Source organism: Pseudopipra pipra, unplaced genomic scaffold (genome assembly GCF_036250125.1).
Source record: "Pseudopipra pipra isolate bDixPip1 unplaced genomic scaffold, bDixPip1.hap1 HAP1_SCAFFOLD_87, whole genome shotgun sequence".
Taxonomy (NCBI): Eukaryota; Metazoa; Chordata; class Aves; order Passeriformes; family Pipridae; genus Pseudopipra; species Pseudopipra pipra.
This window is the reverse complement of record NW_026991228.1, coordinates 116,383-133,006: the sequence shown is the minus strand read 5'-3', so window position 1 is coordinate 133,006 and position 16,624 is coordinate 116,383. Positions and strand designations below refer to the sequence as shown.

At 48.5% G+C, this 16,624-nt stretch overlaps 2 protein-coding genes across 2 annotated transcripts; both read right to left on the bottom strand.

The window, feature by feature from the left end:
* Positions 1 to 1,169: 1,169 nt before the first annotated feature.
* On the bottom strand, positions 1,170 to 16,342 carry LOC135408934 (zonadhesin-like). The gene is made up of 5 exons (XM_064643873.1): positions 16,283 to 16,342; positions 16,091 to 16,176; positions 11,679 to 11,783; positions 11,474 to 11,560; positions 1,170 to 1,522 (listed from the first exon to the last, which is right to left on the bottom strand). The coding sequence occupies exons 1-5, from the start codon at positions 16,311 to 16,313 to the stop codon at positions 1,205 to 1,207; spliced, it is 627 nt and encodes a 208-aa protein (XP_064499943.1). The 5' UTR covers positions 16,314 to 16,342; the 3' UTR covers positions 1,170 to 1,204.
* LOC135408932 (merozoite surface protein CMZ-8-like) lies at positions 4,722 to 11,407 on the bottom strand (the record flags this gene model as incomplete). The annotated part of the gene is made up of 3 exons (XM_064643871.1): positions 4,722 to 4,886; positions 11,213 to 11,358; positions 11,401 to 11,407. Coding segments are annotated over 3 exons (318 nt in total), but the record flags the coding sequence as incomplete, so codon positions are not given.
* Positions 16,343 to 16,624: the final 282 nt, after the last annotated feature.

The following is a 16,624-nucleotide window of genomic DNA, read 5'->3' as shown; positions in this document are numbered from 1 at the left end:
TTGAGCGAATTTTGGGTCAAATTTTTGTGAATTTTGAGTGAAATTTGGGTGAATTTTGTGTCTAATTTGGATGAATTTTGGGTGGATTTTGGTCCAATTTGTGTGAATTTTTGGTCCAAATTGTGTGAATTTTGGGTCCAATTTGTGTGAATTTTGGGTCCAATTTGGGTGAATTTTGGGTCCAATTTGGGTGAATTTTGGGTCAAATTTGTGTGAATTTTGGGTCGATTTGGGTGAATTTTGCTCCAATTTGGGTGAATTTTGCTCCAATTTGTGTGAATTTTGTGTGAATTTTCGCTCCAATTTGGGTGAATTTTGTGTGAATTTTGGGTCCAATTTCAGTGAATTTTTGGCCCAATTTGGGTGAATTTCGGGTCCAATTTGTGTGAATTTTGGGTCCAATTTGTGTGAATTTTGGGCGGATTTTTGTGAATTTTGAGTGAAATTTGAGTGAATTTTTTGTGAATTTTGGGTCCAATTTGAGTGAATTTTGGGTGGATTTTTGTCCAATTTGGATGAATTTTGGGTGAATTTTGGGTCCAATTTGTGTGAATTTTGGGTCCAATTTCAGTGAATTTTGGGTCTAATTTGGATGAATTTTGCGTGAATTTTGGGTCAAATCTGGATGAATTTTGGGTGAATTTTCAGTGAATTTTGGGTGAATTTCGGGTCAAATTTGTGTGAATTTTGGGTCGATTTGGGTGAATTTTTGGGTCCAATCTGGGTGAATTTGAGTTCCAATTTGAGTTAATTTTGGGTCCAATTTGTGTGAATTTTGGGTCCAATTTGGGTAAATTTTGGGTCCAATTTGGTAAATTTTGACTGGATTTTTAGTCCAATTTGGGGGAATTTTGGGTAAATTTGTGTGAATTTTGGGTCCAATTTCAGTGAATTTTGGGTCCAATTTGGATGAATTTTGGGTGGATTTTGTGTCCAATTTGGGTCCAATTTGGGTGAATTTTGGGTCCAATTTGGGTGAATTTTGTGTCAAATTTTTCTGAATTTTTTGCTCCAATTTGGGTGAATTTTGTGTCAAATTTTTCTGAATTTTTTGCTCCAATTTGGGTGAATTTTGTGTGAATTTGTGTGAATTTTGGGTCAAATTTGGCTGAATTTTGGTGTCCCCCCCTTCCCACCTGTGCGTATCCGTGGCGGCTCCTGCGCAGCCGTTCCCGCAGTTCCCTCTCCCGCCGCCTCTCCCGCCTCAGCCGCAGCCTCTGCGCCTCCAGGAGCCCCTCGGGGGCCTTCTCCACAATTCCGGGAATTCCCTCCGCAATTCCGGGAATTCCCTCGGGATTTCCGGGAATTCCCTCGGGATTTTGGGGAATTCCTTCGGGATTTTGGGGAATTCCCTCGGGATTTCCGGGAATTCCGGGGGGATTTGGGGGAATTCCGGGGGATTTTGGGGAATTCCCGGGGGATTTGGGGGAATTCCCAGCAGGAATTCCTGGAGTTGCTCCCGGTTTTCCCGCAGGCGCCGCTCCAGCTCCGGCAGCAGGAGGGGGGGGAGGGACGGGGAGCGCTGGGAAAAACGGGGAAAATTGGGAAAAATTGGGAAAAATTGGGAATTTGGGGGGGAAAATGGGGTTAAATTGGAGCCCGGTTCTCTCCCAGTGCTCCCAGTTCTGTCCCAGTTCTCTCCCAGTGCTCCCAGTTCCCTCCCAGTGCTCCCAGTTCCGTCCCAGTGCTCCCAGTTGTCCCAGTGCTCCCAGTTCTGTCCCAGTTCTCTCCCAGTGCTCCCAGTTTGCTCCCAGTGCTCCCAGTTTGCTCCAGTGCTCCCAGTTCCTTCCCAGTGCTCCCAGTTGTCCCAGTGCTCCCAGTTCACTCCCAGTATATCCCAGTTCCCTCCCAGTTCCTTCCCACTGCTCCCAGTTCCTTCCCATTTCCCTCCCAGTGCTCCCAGTTTACTCCCAGTATATCCCAGTATATCCCAGTTCCAGCCCAGTTCCCAGTTCCTCCCAGTTCCATCCCAGTGCTCCCAGTTCCTTCCCACTGCTCCCAGTTCACTCCTACTTCCTCCCAGTTTACTCCCAGTGCTCCCAGTTCCCTCCCAGTGCTCCCAGTTCTGTCCCAGTGCTCCCAGTTCCATCCCAGTTTGCTCCCAGTATATCCCAGTTCCATCCCAGCTCCCTCCCAGTATCACTCCCAGTTCCATCCCAGTATATCCCAGTTCCCTGCCAGTTCTCTCCCAGTGCTCCCAGTTCCCTCCCAGTGCTTCCAGTCCCCTCCCAGTGCTCCCAGTTCCCTCCCAGTTCCATCCCAGTTCCCTCCCAGTGCTCCCAGTTCACTCCCAGTTCCCTCCCAGTGCTCCCAGTTCCATCCCAGTGCTCCCAGTTCCCTCCCAGTGCTCCCAGTTCACTCCCAGTATATCCCAGTTCCCTCCCAGTTCCCTCCCAGTGCTCCCAGTTCCATCCTAGTATCACTCCCAGTTCCCTCCCAGTGCTCCCAGTTCCATACCAGTGCTCCCAGTTTACTCCCAGTATATCCCAGTTCCATTCCATTTCCCTCCCAGTTCCCTCCCAGTGCTCCCAGTTCCTTCCCTGTTCCCTCCCAGTGCTCCCAGTTCACTCCCAGTTCCCTCCCAGTGCTCCCAGTTCACTCCTAGTTCCATCCCAGTTCCCTCCCAGTGCTCCCAGTTCCATACCAGTGCTCCCAGTTTACTCCCAGTATATCCCAGTTCCATTCCATTTCCCTCCCAGTTCCCTCCCAGTGCTCCCAGTTCTGTCCCAGTTCTCTCCCAGTGCTCCCAGTTTACTCCCAGTGCTCCCAGTTCGCTCCCAGTTCCTTCCCAGTGCTCCCAGTTCACTCCTAGTTCCTCCCAGTTCCCCCCCAGGGCTCCCAGTTCCTTCCCAGTGCTCTCAGTTCACTCCCAGTGCTCCCAGTTCTCTCCCAGTGCTCCCAGTTCACTCCTACTTCCTCCCAGTTCGCCCCCAGGGCTCCCAGTTCCCTCCCAGTTCCACCCCAGTGCTCCAAGTTCCCTCCCAGTATATCCCAGTTCCATCCCAGTTCCTTCCCAGTGCTCCCAATTCATCCCCAGTTGCCTCCCAGTTCCATCCCACTTCCCTCGCAGTGCTCCCAGTTCCCTCCCAGTGCTCCCAGTTCCCACCCAGTTTCCCTTCACTGCTCCCAGTTCCCTCCCAGTGCTCCCAGTTCTCTCCCAGTGCTCCCAGTTCACTCCCAGTTCCTCCCAGTTCCCCCCCAGCGCTCCCAATTCCATCCCAGTGCTCCCAGTTCACTCCCAGTTCCCTCCCAGTTCCTTTTCAGTGCTCCCAGTTCCCTCCCAGTTCCTTCCCAGTCCCTCCCAGTATATCCCAGTTCCCTCCCAGTTCCCTCCCGGTGCTCCCAGTTCCATACCAGTGCTCCCAGTTTACTCCCAGTATATCCCAGTTCCATTCCATTTCCCTCCCAGTTCCCTCCCAGTGCTCCCAGTTCCCTCCCAGTTCTCTCCCAGTGCTCCCAGTTCACTCCTAGTTCCTCCCAGTTCCCCCCCAGGCTCCCCGTTCCCTCCCAGTTCTCTCCCAGTGCTCCCAGTTCCCTCCAGTATATCCCAGTTCCCCCCAGTGCTCCCAGTTCACTCCCATTTCCCTCCCAGTGCTCCCAGTTCACTCCCATTTCCCTCCCAGTTCTCTCCCAGTGTTCCCAGTTCCCTCCCAGTTCCCTCCCAGTGCTCCCAGTTCCCTCCCAGTGCTCCCAGTTCCCTCCCAGTGCTCCCAGTTCACTCCCATTTCCCTCCCAGTTCCCCCCAGTGCTCCCAGTTCCCTCCCAGTGCTCCCAGTTCCCGGGAGTTGGGGGTTCTTGGGGTGATTTTGGGGAGTTTTGGGGTCATTTCTGGGGTTCCTGGGGTTGTCTGGGAGGGTTTTGGGGGGTCCTGGGGTGATTTTTGGGGTTCCTGGGGTGATTCTGGGGGGTTTTGGGGTGATTTTGGGGTTCCTGGGGTGATTTTTGGGGTTCCTGGGGTTGTCTGGGAGGGTTTTGAGGGGTCCTGGGGTGATTTTGGGGGGTCCTGGGGTGGGTTTGGGAGGGTTTTGGGGGGTGTTGGGGGATTTTGGGGCGTCTTGGGGGGATTTTGGGGTTCCTGGGGTTGTTTGGGAGGGTTTTGGGGGGTCTTGAGGTGATTTTGGGGGGTCGTGGGGTGATTTTGGGGGGTCTTGGGGGGGAATTTGGGGGTTTTAGAGTGATTTTGGGGAGTCCTGGGGTGGGTTTGGGAGGATTTTGGGGGGTCCTGGGGTGGTTTGGGAGGATTTTGGGGGGGTCTTGTGGTGCTTTTGGGGTTCTTGGGGTGGTTTTTGGGTTCCTGGGGTGGGTTTGGGAGGGTTTTGGGGGCTCTTGGGGTGGTTTTGGGGGGTCCTGGGGTGGTTTTTGGGGTTTCTGGGGTGGGTTTGGGGGTTCCTGGGGTGGTTTTGGGGTTCCTGGGGTTGTTTGGGAGGGTTTTGGGGGCTCTTGGGTGATTTTGGGGGGTCCTGAAGTGGTTCTGGGAGGTCCTGGGGTGATTTGGGGTTTTTTGGGGGGGTTCCTGGGGTGATTTTGGGGGTTCCTGGGTGATTTGGGGTTTTTTGGGGGGTTCCTGGGGTGATTCTGGGGGGTTTTGGGGTGATTTTGGAAGGTCCTGGGGTGGTTTTTGGGGATCCTGGGGTGAGTTTGGGAGGGTTTTGGGGGTCTTGGGTGGTTTTTGGGGTTCCTGGGTTGGTTTTTAGGGTTTCTGGGGTGGGTTTGGGAGGATTTTCGGGGGTGTTGGGGGGATTTTGGGGGTCCTGGGGTGGTTTTGGGGGGTCCTGGGGTGATTTTGGGGGGTCCTGGGGTGATTTTGGGGGGTCCTGGGGTGATTTTGGGAGGATTTTGGGGGTCTTGGGGCACTTTTGGGGTTCTTGGGGTGATTTTTGGGGTTCCTGGGGTGGGTTTGGGAGGGTTTTGGGGGGTCCTGGGGTAGGTTTGGGGAGCTTTGAAGTGATTTTGGGGGTCCTGGGGAGGGTTTTGGGGGGTCTTGGGGTTGTCTGGGAGGGTTTTGAGGGGTCTTGAGGTGGTTTTGGGGGATCCTGGGGTGGGTTTTGGGGCTCCTGGGGTGATTTTGGGGGGTCCTGGGGGGGAATTTGGGGGTTTTAGAGTGATTTTGGGGGTCCTGGGGTGGGTTGGGAGAGTTTTTGGGGGGTCTTGGGGTGATTTTGGGGGGTCCTGGGATGGGTGTGGGGGTTCCTGGGGTGGTTTTGGGGTTCCTGGGGTTGTTTGGGAGGGTTTTGGGGGGTCCTGGGGTGATTTTGGGGGGTCCTGGGGTGGGTTTGGGAGGATTTTGGGGGGTGTTGGGGGGATTTTGGGCGTCTTGGGGTGATTTTGGGGGTTCCTGGGTTGTTTGGGAGGATTTTGGGGGGTCCTGGGGTGGTTTTGGGGGATCCTGGGTGATTTTGGGGGTTTCTGGGATGGGTCTGGGGAGTTTTAGGGTCGTTTTTGGGTTCCTGGGGTTGTCTGGGAGGGTTTTGGGAGGTGTTGGGGTGGGTTTTGGGGTTCCTGGGGTGGTTTTGGGGGGTCCTGGGGTGATGTGGGGTTTTTTTGGGGGGATTTTGGGGATTCCCAGGGTGGTTTTTGGGGATTTTTGGGTGGTTTTGGGGGTTCCTGGTTTGGTTTTTGGGGCTTTTTTGGTGATTTTTAGGTGTTTTTTGAGGTTCTTGGGGTGTTTTTTGGGGATTTTTGGGTGGTTTTTGGGGTTCCCAGGGTGGTTTTTGGGGTTCCCAGGGTGGTTTTTGGGGATTTTGGGGTTCCCAGGGTGGTTTTTGGGGCTTTTATGGTGATTTTTGAATGGTGTTTCCTGGGGTGTTTTTTGGGGATTTTTGGGTGCTTTTTGGGGCTTTTATGGTGATTTTTGGGTGGTTTTGGGGGTTCCCAGGGTGGTTTTTGAGGGTTTTTGGGTGGTTTTTGGGGATTTTTGGGTGGTTTTTGAGGGATTTTGGGGTTCCCAGGGTGGTTTTGGGGGATTTTTGGGTGGTTTTGGGGATTTTTGGGGGGTTCCCAGGGTGGTTTTTGGGGCTTTTTTGGTGATTTTTAGGTGGTTTTTGGGGTTCCCAGGGTGGTTTTTTGGGATTTTTGGGGTTCCCAGGGTGATTTTTGGGGATTTTGGGGGTTCCCAGGGTGATTTTTGGGGATTTTTTGCTGGTTTTTGGGGGTTCCCAGGGTGGTTTTTGGGGATTTTTGGGGTTCCCAGGGTGGTTTTGGGGATTCCCAGGGTGGTTTTTGGGGATTTTTGGGTGGTTTTGGGGGCTTTTATGGTGATTTTTGGGTGGTTTTGGGGGTTCCCAGGGTGGTTTTTGAGGGTTTTTGGGTGGTTTTGGGGGATTTTTGGGTGTTTTTTGAGTTTTTTTGGGGTTCCCAGGGTGGTTTTTGAGGGTTTTTGGGTGGTTTTGGGGGATTTTTGGGCGGTTTTTGGGGATTTTTGGGTGGTTTTTGAGGGATTTTGGGGATTTTTGGGTGGTTTTTGGGGATTTTTGGGTGGTTTTTGAGGGATTTTGGGGTTCCCAGGGTGGTTTTTGGGGGATTTTTGGGTGGTTTTTGAGGGATTTTGGGGTTCCCAGGGTGGTTTTTTGGGGGATTTTTGGGTGGTTTTTGAGGATTTTGGGGTTCCCAGGGTGGTTTTTGAGGATTTTTGGGTGGTTTTTGGGGATCTTTGGGTGGTTTTTGAGGGATTTTGGGGTTCCCAGGGTGGTTTTTGGGGGATTTTTGGGTGGTTTTGGGGGTTCCCAGAGTGGTTTTTGGAGATTTTGGGGGTTCCCAGGGTGGTTTTTGGGGCTTTTTTGGTGATTTTTGGGTGGTTTTGGGGGTTCCCAGGGTGATTTTTGGGGATTTTTTGCTGGTTTTTGGGGGTTTTGGGGGTTCCCAGGGTGGTTTTTGAGGGTTTTTGGGTGGTTTTTGGGGATTTTTGGGTGGTTTTTGAGTTTTTTTGGGGTTCCCAGGGTGGTTTTTGGGGGATTTTTGGGTGGTTTTGGGGGTTCCCAGGGTGGTTTTTGAGGTTTTTTGGGGTTCCCAGGGTGGTTTTGGGGATTTTTGGGTGGGTTTTGGGGGTTCCCAGGGTGGTTTTTGGGGATTTTTGGGGTTCCCAGGGTGGTTTTTGGGGCTTTTATGGTGATTTTTAGGTGGTTCTTGAGGTTCTTGGGGTGTTTTTTGGGGGATTTTTGGGGTTCCCAGGGTGATTTTTGGGGGGATTTTTGGGGTTCCCAGGGTGGTTTTGGGGGATTTTTTGGTGATTTTTGGGTGGGTTTTTTGGGGCTTTTTTAGTGATTTTTAGGTGGTTTTTGAGGTTCTTGGAGGGTTTTTTGGGAGATTTTGGGGGTTCCCAGGCTGGTTTTTGGGGGATTTTTGGGGTTCCCAGGGTGGTTTTTGGGGATTTTTGGGTGGTTTTTGGGGATTTTTGGGTGGTTTTTGAGTGATTTTGGGGATTTTTGGGTGGTTTTGGGGGATTTTTGGGTGGTTTTTGAGGGATTTTGGGGTTCCCAGGGTGGTTTTTGAGGTTTTTTGGGTTTTTTTGGGTGGTTTTTGGGGGATTTTGGGGGTTTTTGGGTGGTTTTTGACGTATTTTTGGGGTTCCTGGGGTGGTTTTTGGGATTTTTGGGTGGTTTTTGGGATTTTTGGGGTTCCCAGGGTGGTTTTTGGGATTCCCAGGGTGGTTTTTGGGGTTCCCAGGGTGGTTTTTGGGGCTTTTATGGTGATTTTTGGGTGGTTTTTGAGGTTCCCAGGGTGGTTTTTGGGGATTTTGGGGGTTCCCAGGGTGGTTTTTGGGTTTTTTTAGGGGTTTTGGGGGTTCTCAGGGTGGTTTTTGGGGGGTTTTGGGGGTTCCCTGGGTGGTTTTGGGGGATTTTTGGGATTCCCAGGGTGGTTTTTGGGGATTCTTTGGGTTCCCAGGGTGGTTTTTGGGGCTTTTTTGGTGATTTTTGGTGGTTTTTGGGGATTTTTGGGGCTTTTATGGTGATTTTTGGGTGGTTTTGGGGGTTCCCAGGGTGGTTTTTGGGGGTTCTCAGGGTGGTTTTTGAGGGTTTTTGGGTGGTTTTGGGGATTTTTGGGTGGGTTTTGAGGTTTTTTGGGGTTCCCAGGGTGGTTTTTGAGAGTTTTTGGGTGGTTTTTGGGGATTTTTGGGTGGTTTTGGGGGATTTTTGGGTGGTTTTTGAGGGATTTTGGGGTTTCCAGGGTGGTTTTTGGGGCTTTTATGGTGATTTTTGGGTGGTTTTGGGGGTTCCCAGGGTGGTTTTTGAGGGTTTTGGGGCTTTTTGGGTGGTTTTTGGGGATTTTTGGGTGGTTTTTGAGGGTTTTTGGGTGGTTTTGGGGGATTTTTGGGATTCCCAGGGTGGTTTTGGGGATTTTTGGGTGGTTTTTGAGGGATTTTGGGGTTCCCAGGGTGGTTTTTGGGGGTTCTCAGGGCCGTTTCAGGGGATTTTTGGGTGGTTTTTGAGGGATTTTGGGATTCCCAGGGTGGTTTTTGGGGGTTTTGGGGGTTCCCAGGGTGGTATTTGGGGGTTCCCAGGGTGGTTTTTGGGGATTTTTGGGTGGTTTTTGAGGGATTTTGGGGTTCCCAGGGTGGTTTTTGGGGCTTTTTTGGTGATTTTTGGGTGGTTTTTGGGGATTTTTGGGTGGTTTTTGGGGCTTTTATGGTGATTTTTGGGTGGTTTTGGGGGTTCCCAGGGTGGTTTTTGAGGGTTTTTGGGTGGTTTTGGGGGATTTTTGGGATTCCCAGGGTGGTTTTGGAGGATTTTTGGGTATTTTTTGAGGGATTTTGGGTTCCCAGGGTGGTTTTTGGGGCTTTTTTGGTGATTTTTGGGGGTTTTGGGGGTTCCCAGGGTGGTTTTTGGGGATTTTTGGGTGGTTTTTGAGGGATTTTTGGGGTTCCCAGGGTGGTTTTTGGGGATTCTTTGGGTTTCCAGGGTGGTTTTTGGGGCTTTTATGGTGATTTTTGGGTGGTTTTGGGGGTTCCCAGGGTGGTTTTTGAGGGTTTTTGGGTGGTTTTGGGGGATTTTTGGGTGGTTTTTGAGGTTTTTTGGGGTTCCCAGGGTGGTTTTTGGGGGTTCCCAGGGTGGTTTTGGGGGTTCCCAAGGTGGTTTTGGGGCATTTTTTGGGTGGTTTTTGGGGATTTTGGGGGTTCCCAGGGTGGTTTTGGGGGCTTTTTTGGTCATTTTTGGGTGGTTTTGGGGTTCCCAGGGTGGTTTTTGGGTGGTTTTTGGGGATTTTTGGGTGGTTTTGGGGCTTTTTGGGTGGTTTTTGAGGGTTTTTGGGTGGTTTTGGGGGATTTTTGGGATTCCCAGGGTGGTTTTGGGGGATTTTTGGGTGGTTTTTGAGGGATTTTGGGGTTCCCAGGGTGGTTTTTGAGGGTTTTGGGGGTTCCCAGGGTGGTTTTTGGGGATTCTTTGGGTTTCCAGGGTGGTTTTTGGGGCTTTTATGGTGATTTTTGGGTGGTTTTGGGGGTTCCCAGGGTGGTTTTTGAGGGTTTTTGGGTGGTTTTGGGGGATTTTGGGATTCCCAGGGTGGTTTTGGGGGATTTTTGGGTGGTTTTTGAGGGATTTTGGGGTTCCCAGGGTGGTTTTTGGGATTTTTGGGTGGTTTTTGAGGGTTTTTGGGGTTCCCAGGGTGGTTTTTGAGGGTTTTTGGGTGGTTTTTGAGGGTTTTGGGGGATTTTTGGGTGGTTTTTGAGGGTTTTGGGGGATTTTTGGGTGGTTTTTGAGGGTTTTGGGGGATTTTTGGGTGGTTTTTGAGGGTTTTGGGGGTTCCCAGGGTGGTTTTTGGGGGGTTTTGGGGGTTCCCAGGGTGGTTTTTGGGGATTTTTGGGATTCCCAGGGTGGTTTTTGGGGGTTTTGGGGGTTCCCAGGGTGGTATTTGGGGGTTCCCAGGGTGGTTTTTGGGGATTTTTGGGTGGTTTTTGAGGGATTTTGGGGGTTCCCAGGGTGGTTTTTGGGGCTTTTTTGGTGATTTTTGGGTGGTTTTTGGGGATTTTTGGGTGGTTTTTGGGGCTTTTATGGTGATTTTTGGGTGGTTTTGGGGGTTCCCAGGGTGGTTTTTGAGGGTTTTTGGGTGGTTTTGGGGGATTTTTGGGATTCCCAGGGTGGTTTTGGAGGATTTTTGGGTATTTTTTGAGGGATTTTGGGGTTCCCAGGGTGGTTTTTGGGGCTTTTTTGGTGATTTTTGGGGTTTTGGGGGTTCCCAGGGTGGTTTTTGGGATTTTTGGGTGGTTTTTGAGGGATTTTGGGGTACCCAGGGTGGTTTTTGAGGGTTTTTGGGTGGTTTTGGGGGATTTTTGGGTGGTTTTTTGAGGGATTTTGGAGTTCCCAGGGTGGTTTTTGAGGGTTTTTGGTGGTTTTTGGGATTTTTGGGTGGTTTTTGGGGATTTTTGGGTGGTTTTTGAGGGATTTTGGGGTTCCCAGGGTGGTTTTGGGGATTTTTGGGTGGTTTTGGGGGATTTTTGGGATTCCCAGGGTGGTTTTGGGGGATTTTTGGGTGGTTTTTGAGGGTTTTGGGGGTTCCCAGGGTGGTTTTTGAGGGTTTTTGGGTGGTTTTGGGGGATTTTTGGGTGGTTTTTGAGCTTTTTTGCGTTTCCAGGGTGGTTTTTGGGGCTTTTATGGTGATTTTTGGGTGGTTTTGGGGGTTCCCAGGGTGGTTTTGGGGGATTTCTGGGTGGTTTTGGGGGATTTTTGGGATTCCCAGGGTGGTTTTTGAGGATTTTTGGGTGGTTTTTGAGGGATTTTGGGGTTCCCAGGGTGGTTTTGGGGGATTTTTGGGTGGTTTTGGGGATTTTTGGGATTCCCAGGGTGGTTTTTGAGGGTTTTTGGGTGGTTTTGGGGGATTTTTGGGATTCCCAGGGTGGTTTTGGGGGATTTTTGGGTGGTTTTGGGGGATTTTTGGATTCCCAGGGTGGTTTTGGGGGATTTTTGGGTGGTTTTTGAGGGATTTTGGGGTTCCCAGGGTGGTTTTGGGGGATTTTTGGGTGGTTTTGGGGGATTTTTGGGATTCCCAGGGTGGTTTTTGGGATTGTTGGGTGGTTTTTGGGGCTTTTATGGTGATTTTTCGGTGGTTTTGGGGATTTTTGGGATTCCCAGGGTGGTTTTTGGGGATTTTTGGGTGGTTTTTGAGGGATTTTGGGGTTCCCAGGGTGGTTTTTGGGGATTCTTTGGGTTCCCAGGGTGGTTTTTGGGCTTTTTGGTGATTTTTGGGTGGGTTTTGGTGATTTTTGGGTGGTTTTGGGGGATTTTTGGGTGGTTTTTGAGGGATTTTGGGGTTCCCAGGGTGGTTTTGGGGGATTTTTGGGTGGTTTTTGAGGTTTTTTGGGGTTCCCAGGGTGGTTTTTGAGGGTTTTGGGGGTTCCCAGGGTGGTTTTTGAGGGTTTTTGGGTGGTTTTGGGGGATTTTTGGGTGGTTTTTGAGGGATTTTGGGGTTCCCAGGGTGGTTTTTGGGTGTTTTTTTGGGGTTTTTGGGGTCCCCAAGCAGGATTTGGGGTTTTTTTTGGGGGTCTCACCTTGGGGGGAGGCACCAGGGGGGCGATTTCGGGGTGGCCCCTCCTCACCTGGGCCCAGGTGAGCTCCTCCTGCAGCTCCTGCAGCACCTGGAAAAATGGGAATTTTCAGGGATTTCAGGAGTTTTGGGATTCCCCCGAATTTGGGGAAGTTTTGGGGGTTTTTTGGGGTTTTTTTTGGGGTTTTTTGGGGGGGTTTTGAACTCACAGAAGGCTCCAAACCCCGGGGGTCCCTCAGGATCTCCCCCAAAATTCTCCAGAGGGTTTCCCAGCGGAACCGGATCTCCTGGGAACGGGCCAGGGAGGCCTCGGCCTGGGGGAGCCCAAAATGAAGGAAATGAGCCCAAAATCCACTCAGGGAGCCCAAAAATCTACTCAGAGACCCCAAAAATCCACTCAGAGACCCAAAAATGGACAAAAAGACCCCAAAAATCCACTCAAGGACCCCAAAAATCCATGAAATTACCCCAAAAATCCACTCAGAGACCCGAAAAATCAATTTAAAGATCCCAAAAATCCATGAAATGACCCCAAAAATCCATGAAATGACCCCAAAAATCCAATTAAAGGTCCCAAAAATCCATGAAATGACCCCAAAAATCCATGAAATGACCCCAAAAATCCACTAAAAAACCCCAAAAATTCACTCAAGGATCCCAAAAATCCACAAAATGACCCCAAAAATCCACTCAGAGACTTCAAAAAACCACAAGATGACCCCAAAAATCCACAAAATGACCCCAAAAATCCACTAAAAAAAACCAAAATCCACTCAGAGACCCCAAAAATCGACTAAAAATCCCCAAAAATCCACAAGGACCCCAAAAATCCATTTAAAGATCCCAAAAATCCAAGAAATGACCCCAAAAATCCACTCAGAGGCCCCAAAAATCCACTAAAAATCCCCCAAAATTCACTCAAAGTCCCAAAAATCCACAAAATGACCCCAAAAATCCATTTAAAGACCTCAAAAATCCACTCAAGGACCCCAAAAATCCACTCAGAGACCCCAAAAATCCACTAAAAAACCCCAAAAATCCACTAAAAAACCCCAAAAATCCACGAAATGACCCCAAAATTTGACTCAGAGACCCAAAAATTGACTCAGAGACTCCAAAAATCCATGAAATGACCCCAAAATTCCATTTAAAGACCCCAAAAATCCATAAAATGACCCCAAAAATCCACTAAAAACCCCCAAAAATCCCCTCAGAGACCCCAAAAATCCACTAAAAAACCCCCAAAATCCACTAAAAATCCCCAAAAGTCCACTCAAAGACCCCAAAAATCCACTAAAATCCCCAAAAATCCCCTCAGAGACCCCAAAAATCCATTTAAAGACCCCAAAAATCAACTCAGGGACCCCAAAAATCCACTGAGAGACCCCAAATATCCACTTAAAGACCTCAGAAAACAACAAATTAACCCTAAAAATTCACTCAAAGACCCCAAAAATGCACAAAAGGACCCCAAAAATCCACTAAAAACCCCCAAAAATCCACTAAAAGACCCCAAAAATCCACTAAAAAACACCAAAAATCCACTAAAAGACCCCAAAACCCACTAAAAACCCCCCAAAATCCACTCAAAGACCCAAAAAATCCACAAAACGACCCCAAAAATCCACTCGGAGACCCCAAAAATCCACAAAATTAACCAAAAATCCACTCAAAAATCCCCAAAAATCCACAAAATGACCCCAAAAATTGACTCAGAGACCACAAAAACTGACAAAATGACCCCAAAAATCAACAAAATGGTCCCAAAAATCCACTCAGAGACCCCAAAAATCCATTTAAAGACCCCAAAAATTCTCTCAGAGACCCCAAAAATCCACAAAATGACCCCAAAAATCCACTCAAAGATCCCAAAAATCCACTTAAAGCTCCCAAACTTCCACTAAAAACCCCCAAAAATCCATTTAAAGACCCCAAAAATCAACAAAAAGACCCCAAAAATCCACTCAGAGACCCCAAAAATCCACTAAAAGACCCCAAAAATCCTCTCAAAGACCCCAAAAATCCACAAAATGACACCAAAAATCAAGTAAAAGACCCCAAAAATCCACTAAAAAACCCCCAAAATCCACTCAAAATCCCCAAAAATCCACTAAAAAACCCCAAAAATCCACTAAAAGACCCCAAAAATCCACTAAAAGACCCCAAAAATCCACAAAATGCCCCCAAAAATCCACTCAAAAACCCCAAAAATCCCTCAAAGACCCCAAAAAATCCTCTTAAAGACCCCAAAAATCAACAAAATGACCCCAAAAACCCACTCAGAGACCCCAAAAATCCACTAAAAATCCCCAAAAATCCACAAGATGACCCCAAAAATCCACAAAATGACCCCAAAAATCCCCTCAGAGACCCCAAAAATCAACTTAAAGCTCCCAAAATTCCACTAAAAACCCCCAAAAATCCATTTAAAGACCCCAAAAATCCACCAAATGACCCCAAAAATTCACTCAAGAACTCCAAAAATCCACTCAAGGACATGAAAAATCCACAAAATGACCCCAAAAATCCACTCAAATACCCCAAAAGTCAACTCAAAGACCCCAAAAATCCACAAAATGACCCCAAAAATCCACTTAAAGACCCCAAAATTCCATTAAAAAGCCCCCAAAAATCCAATAAAAACCACCAAAAATCCACTAAAAAAACCCAAAAATCCATCTAAAGACCCCAAAAATCCACAAAGTGACCCCAAAATCCCCCCAGAGACCCCAAAAATTAACAAAATGACCCAAAAAATCCACAAAATGACCCCAAAACTCCCCTCAGAGACCCCCAAAATCCATTTAAAGACCCCAAAAATCAACTCAGGGACCCCAAAAATCCACTGAGAGACCCCAAATATCCACTTAAAGACCTCAGAAAACAACAAATTAACCCTAAAAATTCACTCAAAGACCCCAAAAATGCACAAAAGGACCCCAAAAATCCACTAAAAACCCCCAAAAATCCACTAAAAGACCCCAAAAATCCACTAAAAGACCCCAAAAATCCACTCAAAGATCCCAAAAATCCACTTAAAGCTCCCAAACTTCCACTAAAAACCCCCAAAAATCCATTTAAAGACCCCAAAAATCAACAAAAAGACCCCAAAAATCCACTCAGAGACCCCAAAAATCCACTAAAAGACCCCAAAAATCCTCTCAAAGACCCCAAAAATCCACAAAATGACACCAAAAATCAAGTAAAAGACCCCAAAAATCCACTAAAAAACCCCCAAAATCCACTCAAAATCCCCAAAAATCCACTAAAAAACCCCAAAAATCCACTAAAAGACCCAAAAATCCACTAAAAGACCCCAAAAATCCACAAAATGCCCCCAAAAATCCACTCAAAAACCCCAAAAATCCCTCAAAGACCCCAAAAAATCCTCTTAAAGACCCCAAAAATCAACAAAATGACCCCAAAAACCCACTCAGAGACCCAAAAATCCACTAAAAGACCCCAAAAATCCACAAAATGGCCCCAAAAATCCACTCAAGGACCCCAAAAATCCACTAAAAAAACCCCAAAATCCACTCAAGGACCCCCAAAATCCACAAAATGACCCCAAAAATCCACTAAAAAACCCCAAAAATCCACTAAAAGACCCCCAAAATCCACTAAAAATCCCCAAAAATCTCCTCAAAGACCCCAAAAATCCATAAAATGACCCCAAAAATCCACAAAATGACCCCAAAAATCCACAAAATGACCCCAAAAATCCACAAAAAATCCCCAAAAATCCACAAAATGGCGCCCAAACCCCACAAAATGGTGCCAAAAATCCCCTCAGAGACCCAAAAATCCACTAAAAAACCCCAAAAATCCACTAAAAACCCCAAAATCCACTAAAAACCCCAAAATCCACAAAATGACCCCAAAAATCCACTAAAAAACCCCCAAAATCCACCCAAGGACCCCAAAAATCCACCAAATGACCCCAAAAAACCACAAAATGGCGCCCAAACCCCACAAAATGGCGCCAAAAATCCCCTCAGAGACCCCAAAAATCCACTAAAAAACCCCCAAAATCCACTAAAAACCCCCAAAAATCCATTCAAAAACCCCCAAAATTCACTCAAGGACCCCCAAAATCCACCAAATGACCCCCAAAATCCACCAAAAATACCCCAAAAATCCACCAAATGACCCCAAAAATCCACAAAATGGCGCCCAAACCCCACAAAATGGCGCCAAAAATCCCCTCAGAGACCCCAAAAATCCACTAAAAACCCCCCAAAAATCCCTCAAAACCCCCAAAAATCCCCTCAAAAACCCCCAAAATCCACTCAAGGACCCCCAAAATCCACCAAATGACCCCAAAAATCCACTAAAAGACCCAAAAAATCCACAAAATGACCCCAAAAAATCACCAAATGACCCCAAAAATCCCCAAAATGGCGCCCAAACCCCACAAAATGGCGCCAAAAATCCCCTCAGAGACCCCAAAAATCCCCTCAAAACCCCCCAAAAATCCCCTCAAAACCCCCAAAAATCCCCTCAAAACCCCCCAAAATCCACTCAAAAACCCCCAAAATCCCCTCAGAGACCCCAAAATTCCCCCCAGACCCCCCCAAATTTTTTTGGGGCCCCCCAAATTGTTTTTAGGGTCCCCCCAAACCTTGTGCAGCTCCTTCCTGACTTGGGGTCTCAGCCCCTCGTCCCCCAAAATCTGCAGCAGCCGAGTCAGGACCGGGGGGGCTTCGCCTGTTTTTTTGGGGGGAGACACAAAAAGAGACCCCCCCAAAAATTTAGGGGGGTTTTGGGGTGATTTGGGGGGTTTTTGGGGGGTTTCGGGGGGGGAAAAACTCACCTGGAAGCGGCGGAGGCTCCTCGTGGGACATTTTTTTGGGGGGGCTGGAGGGGGGGAAAAGGGGGGCTAAAAATGGGCAGGGACCCCAAAAATCAGTCAGGGACCCCAAAAATCAGTCAGGGACCCCAAAAATGACTCAGGGACCCCAAAAAGATGCTCAGGGACCCCAAAAACCTTCCCAGGAGACCCCAAAAGACACTCAAAGACCCCAAAAGACACTCAGGGACCCCCAAAAACACCCCTAGGACCCCAAAAATGGCTCAGGGACCCCCAAAATCCATCCAGGAGACCCCAAAAGACACTCAGGGACCCCAAAAAGATGGTCAGGGACCCCAAAAACAC

Excerpts from the sequence above, each read along its gene's own strand:
- LOC135408934 (XM_064643873.1), bottom strand. The coding sequence starts at position 16,313 with ATGTCCCACGAGGAGCCTCCGCCGCTTCCAG. Across the intron at positions 16,177-16,282 it reads GGAGCCTCCGCCGCTTCCAG|GCGAAGCCCCCCCGGTCCTG; the intron begins GTGAGTTTTTCC and ends CCAAAAAAACAG. Across the intron at positions 11,784-16,090 it reads TCAGGAAGGAGCTGCACAAG|GCCGAGGCCTCCCTGGCCCG; the intron begins GTTTGGGGGGAC and ends GGGCTCCCCCAG.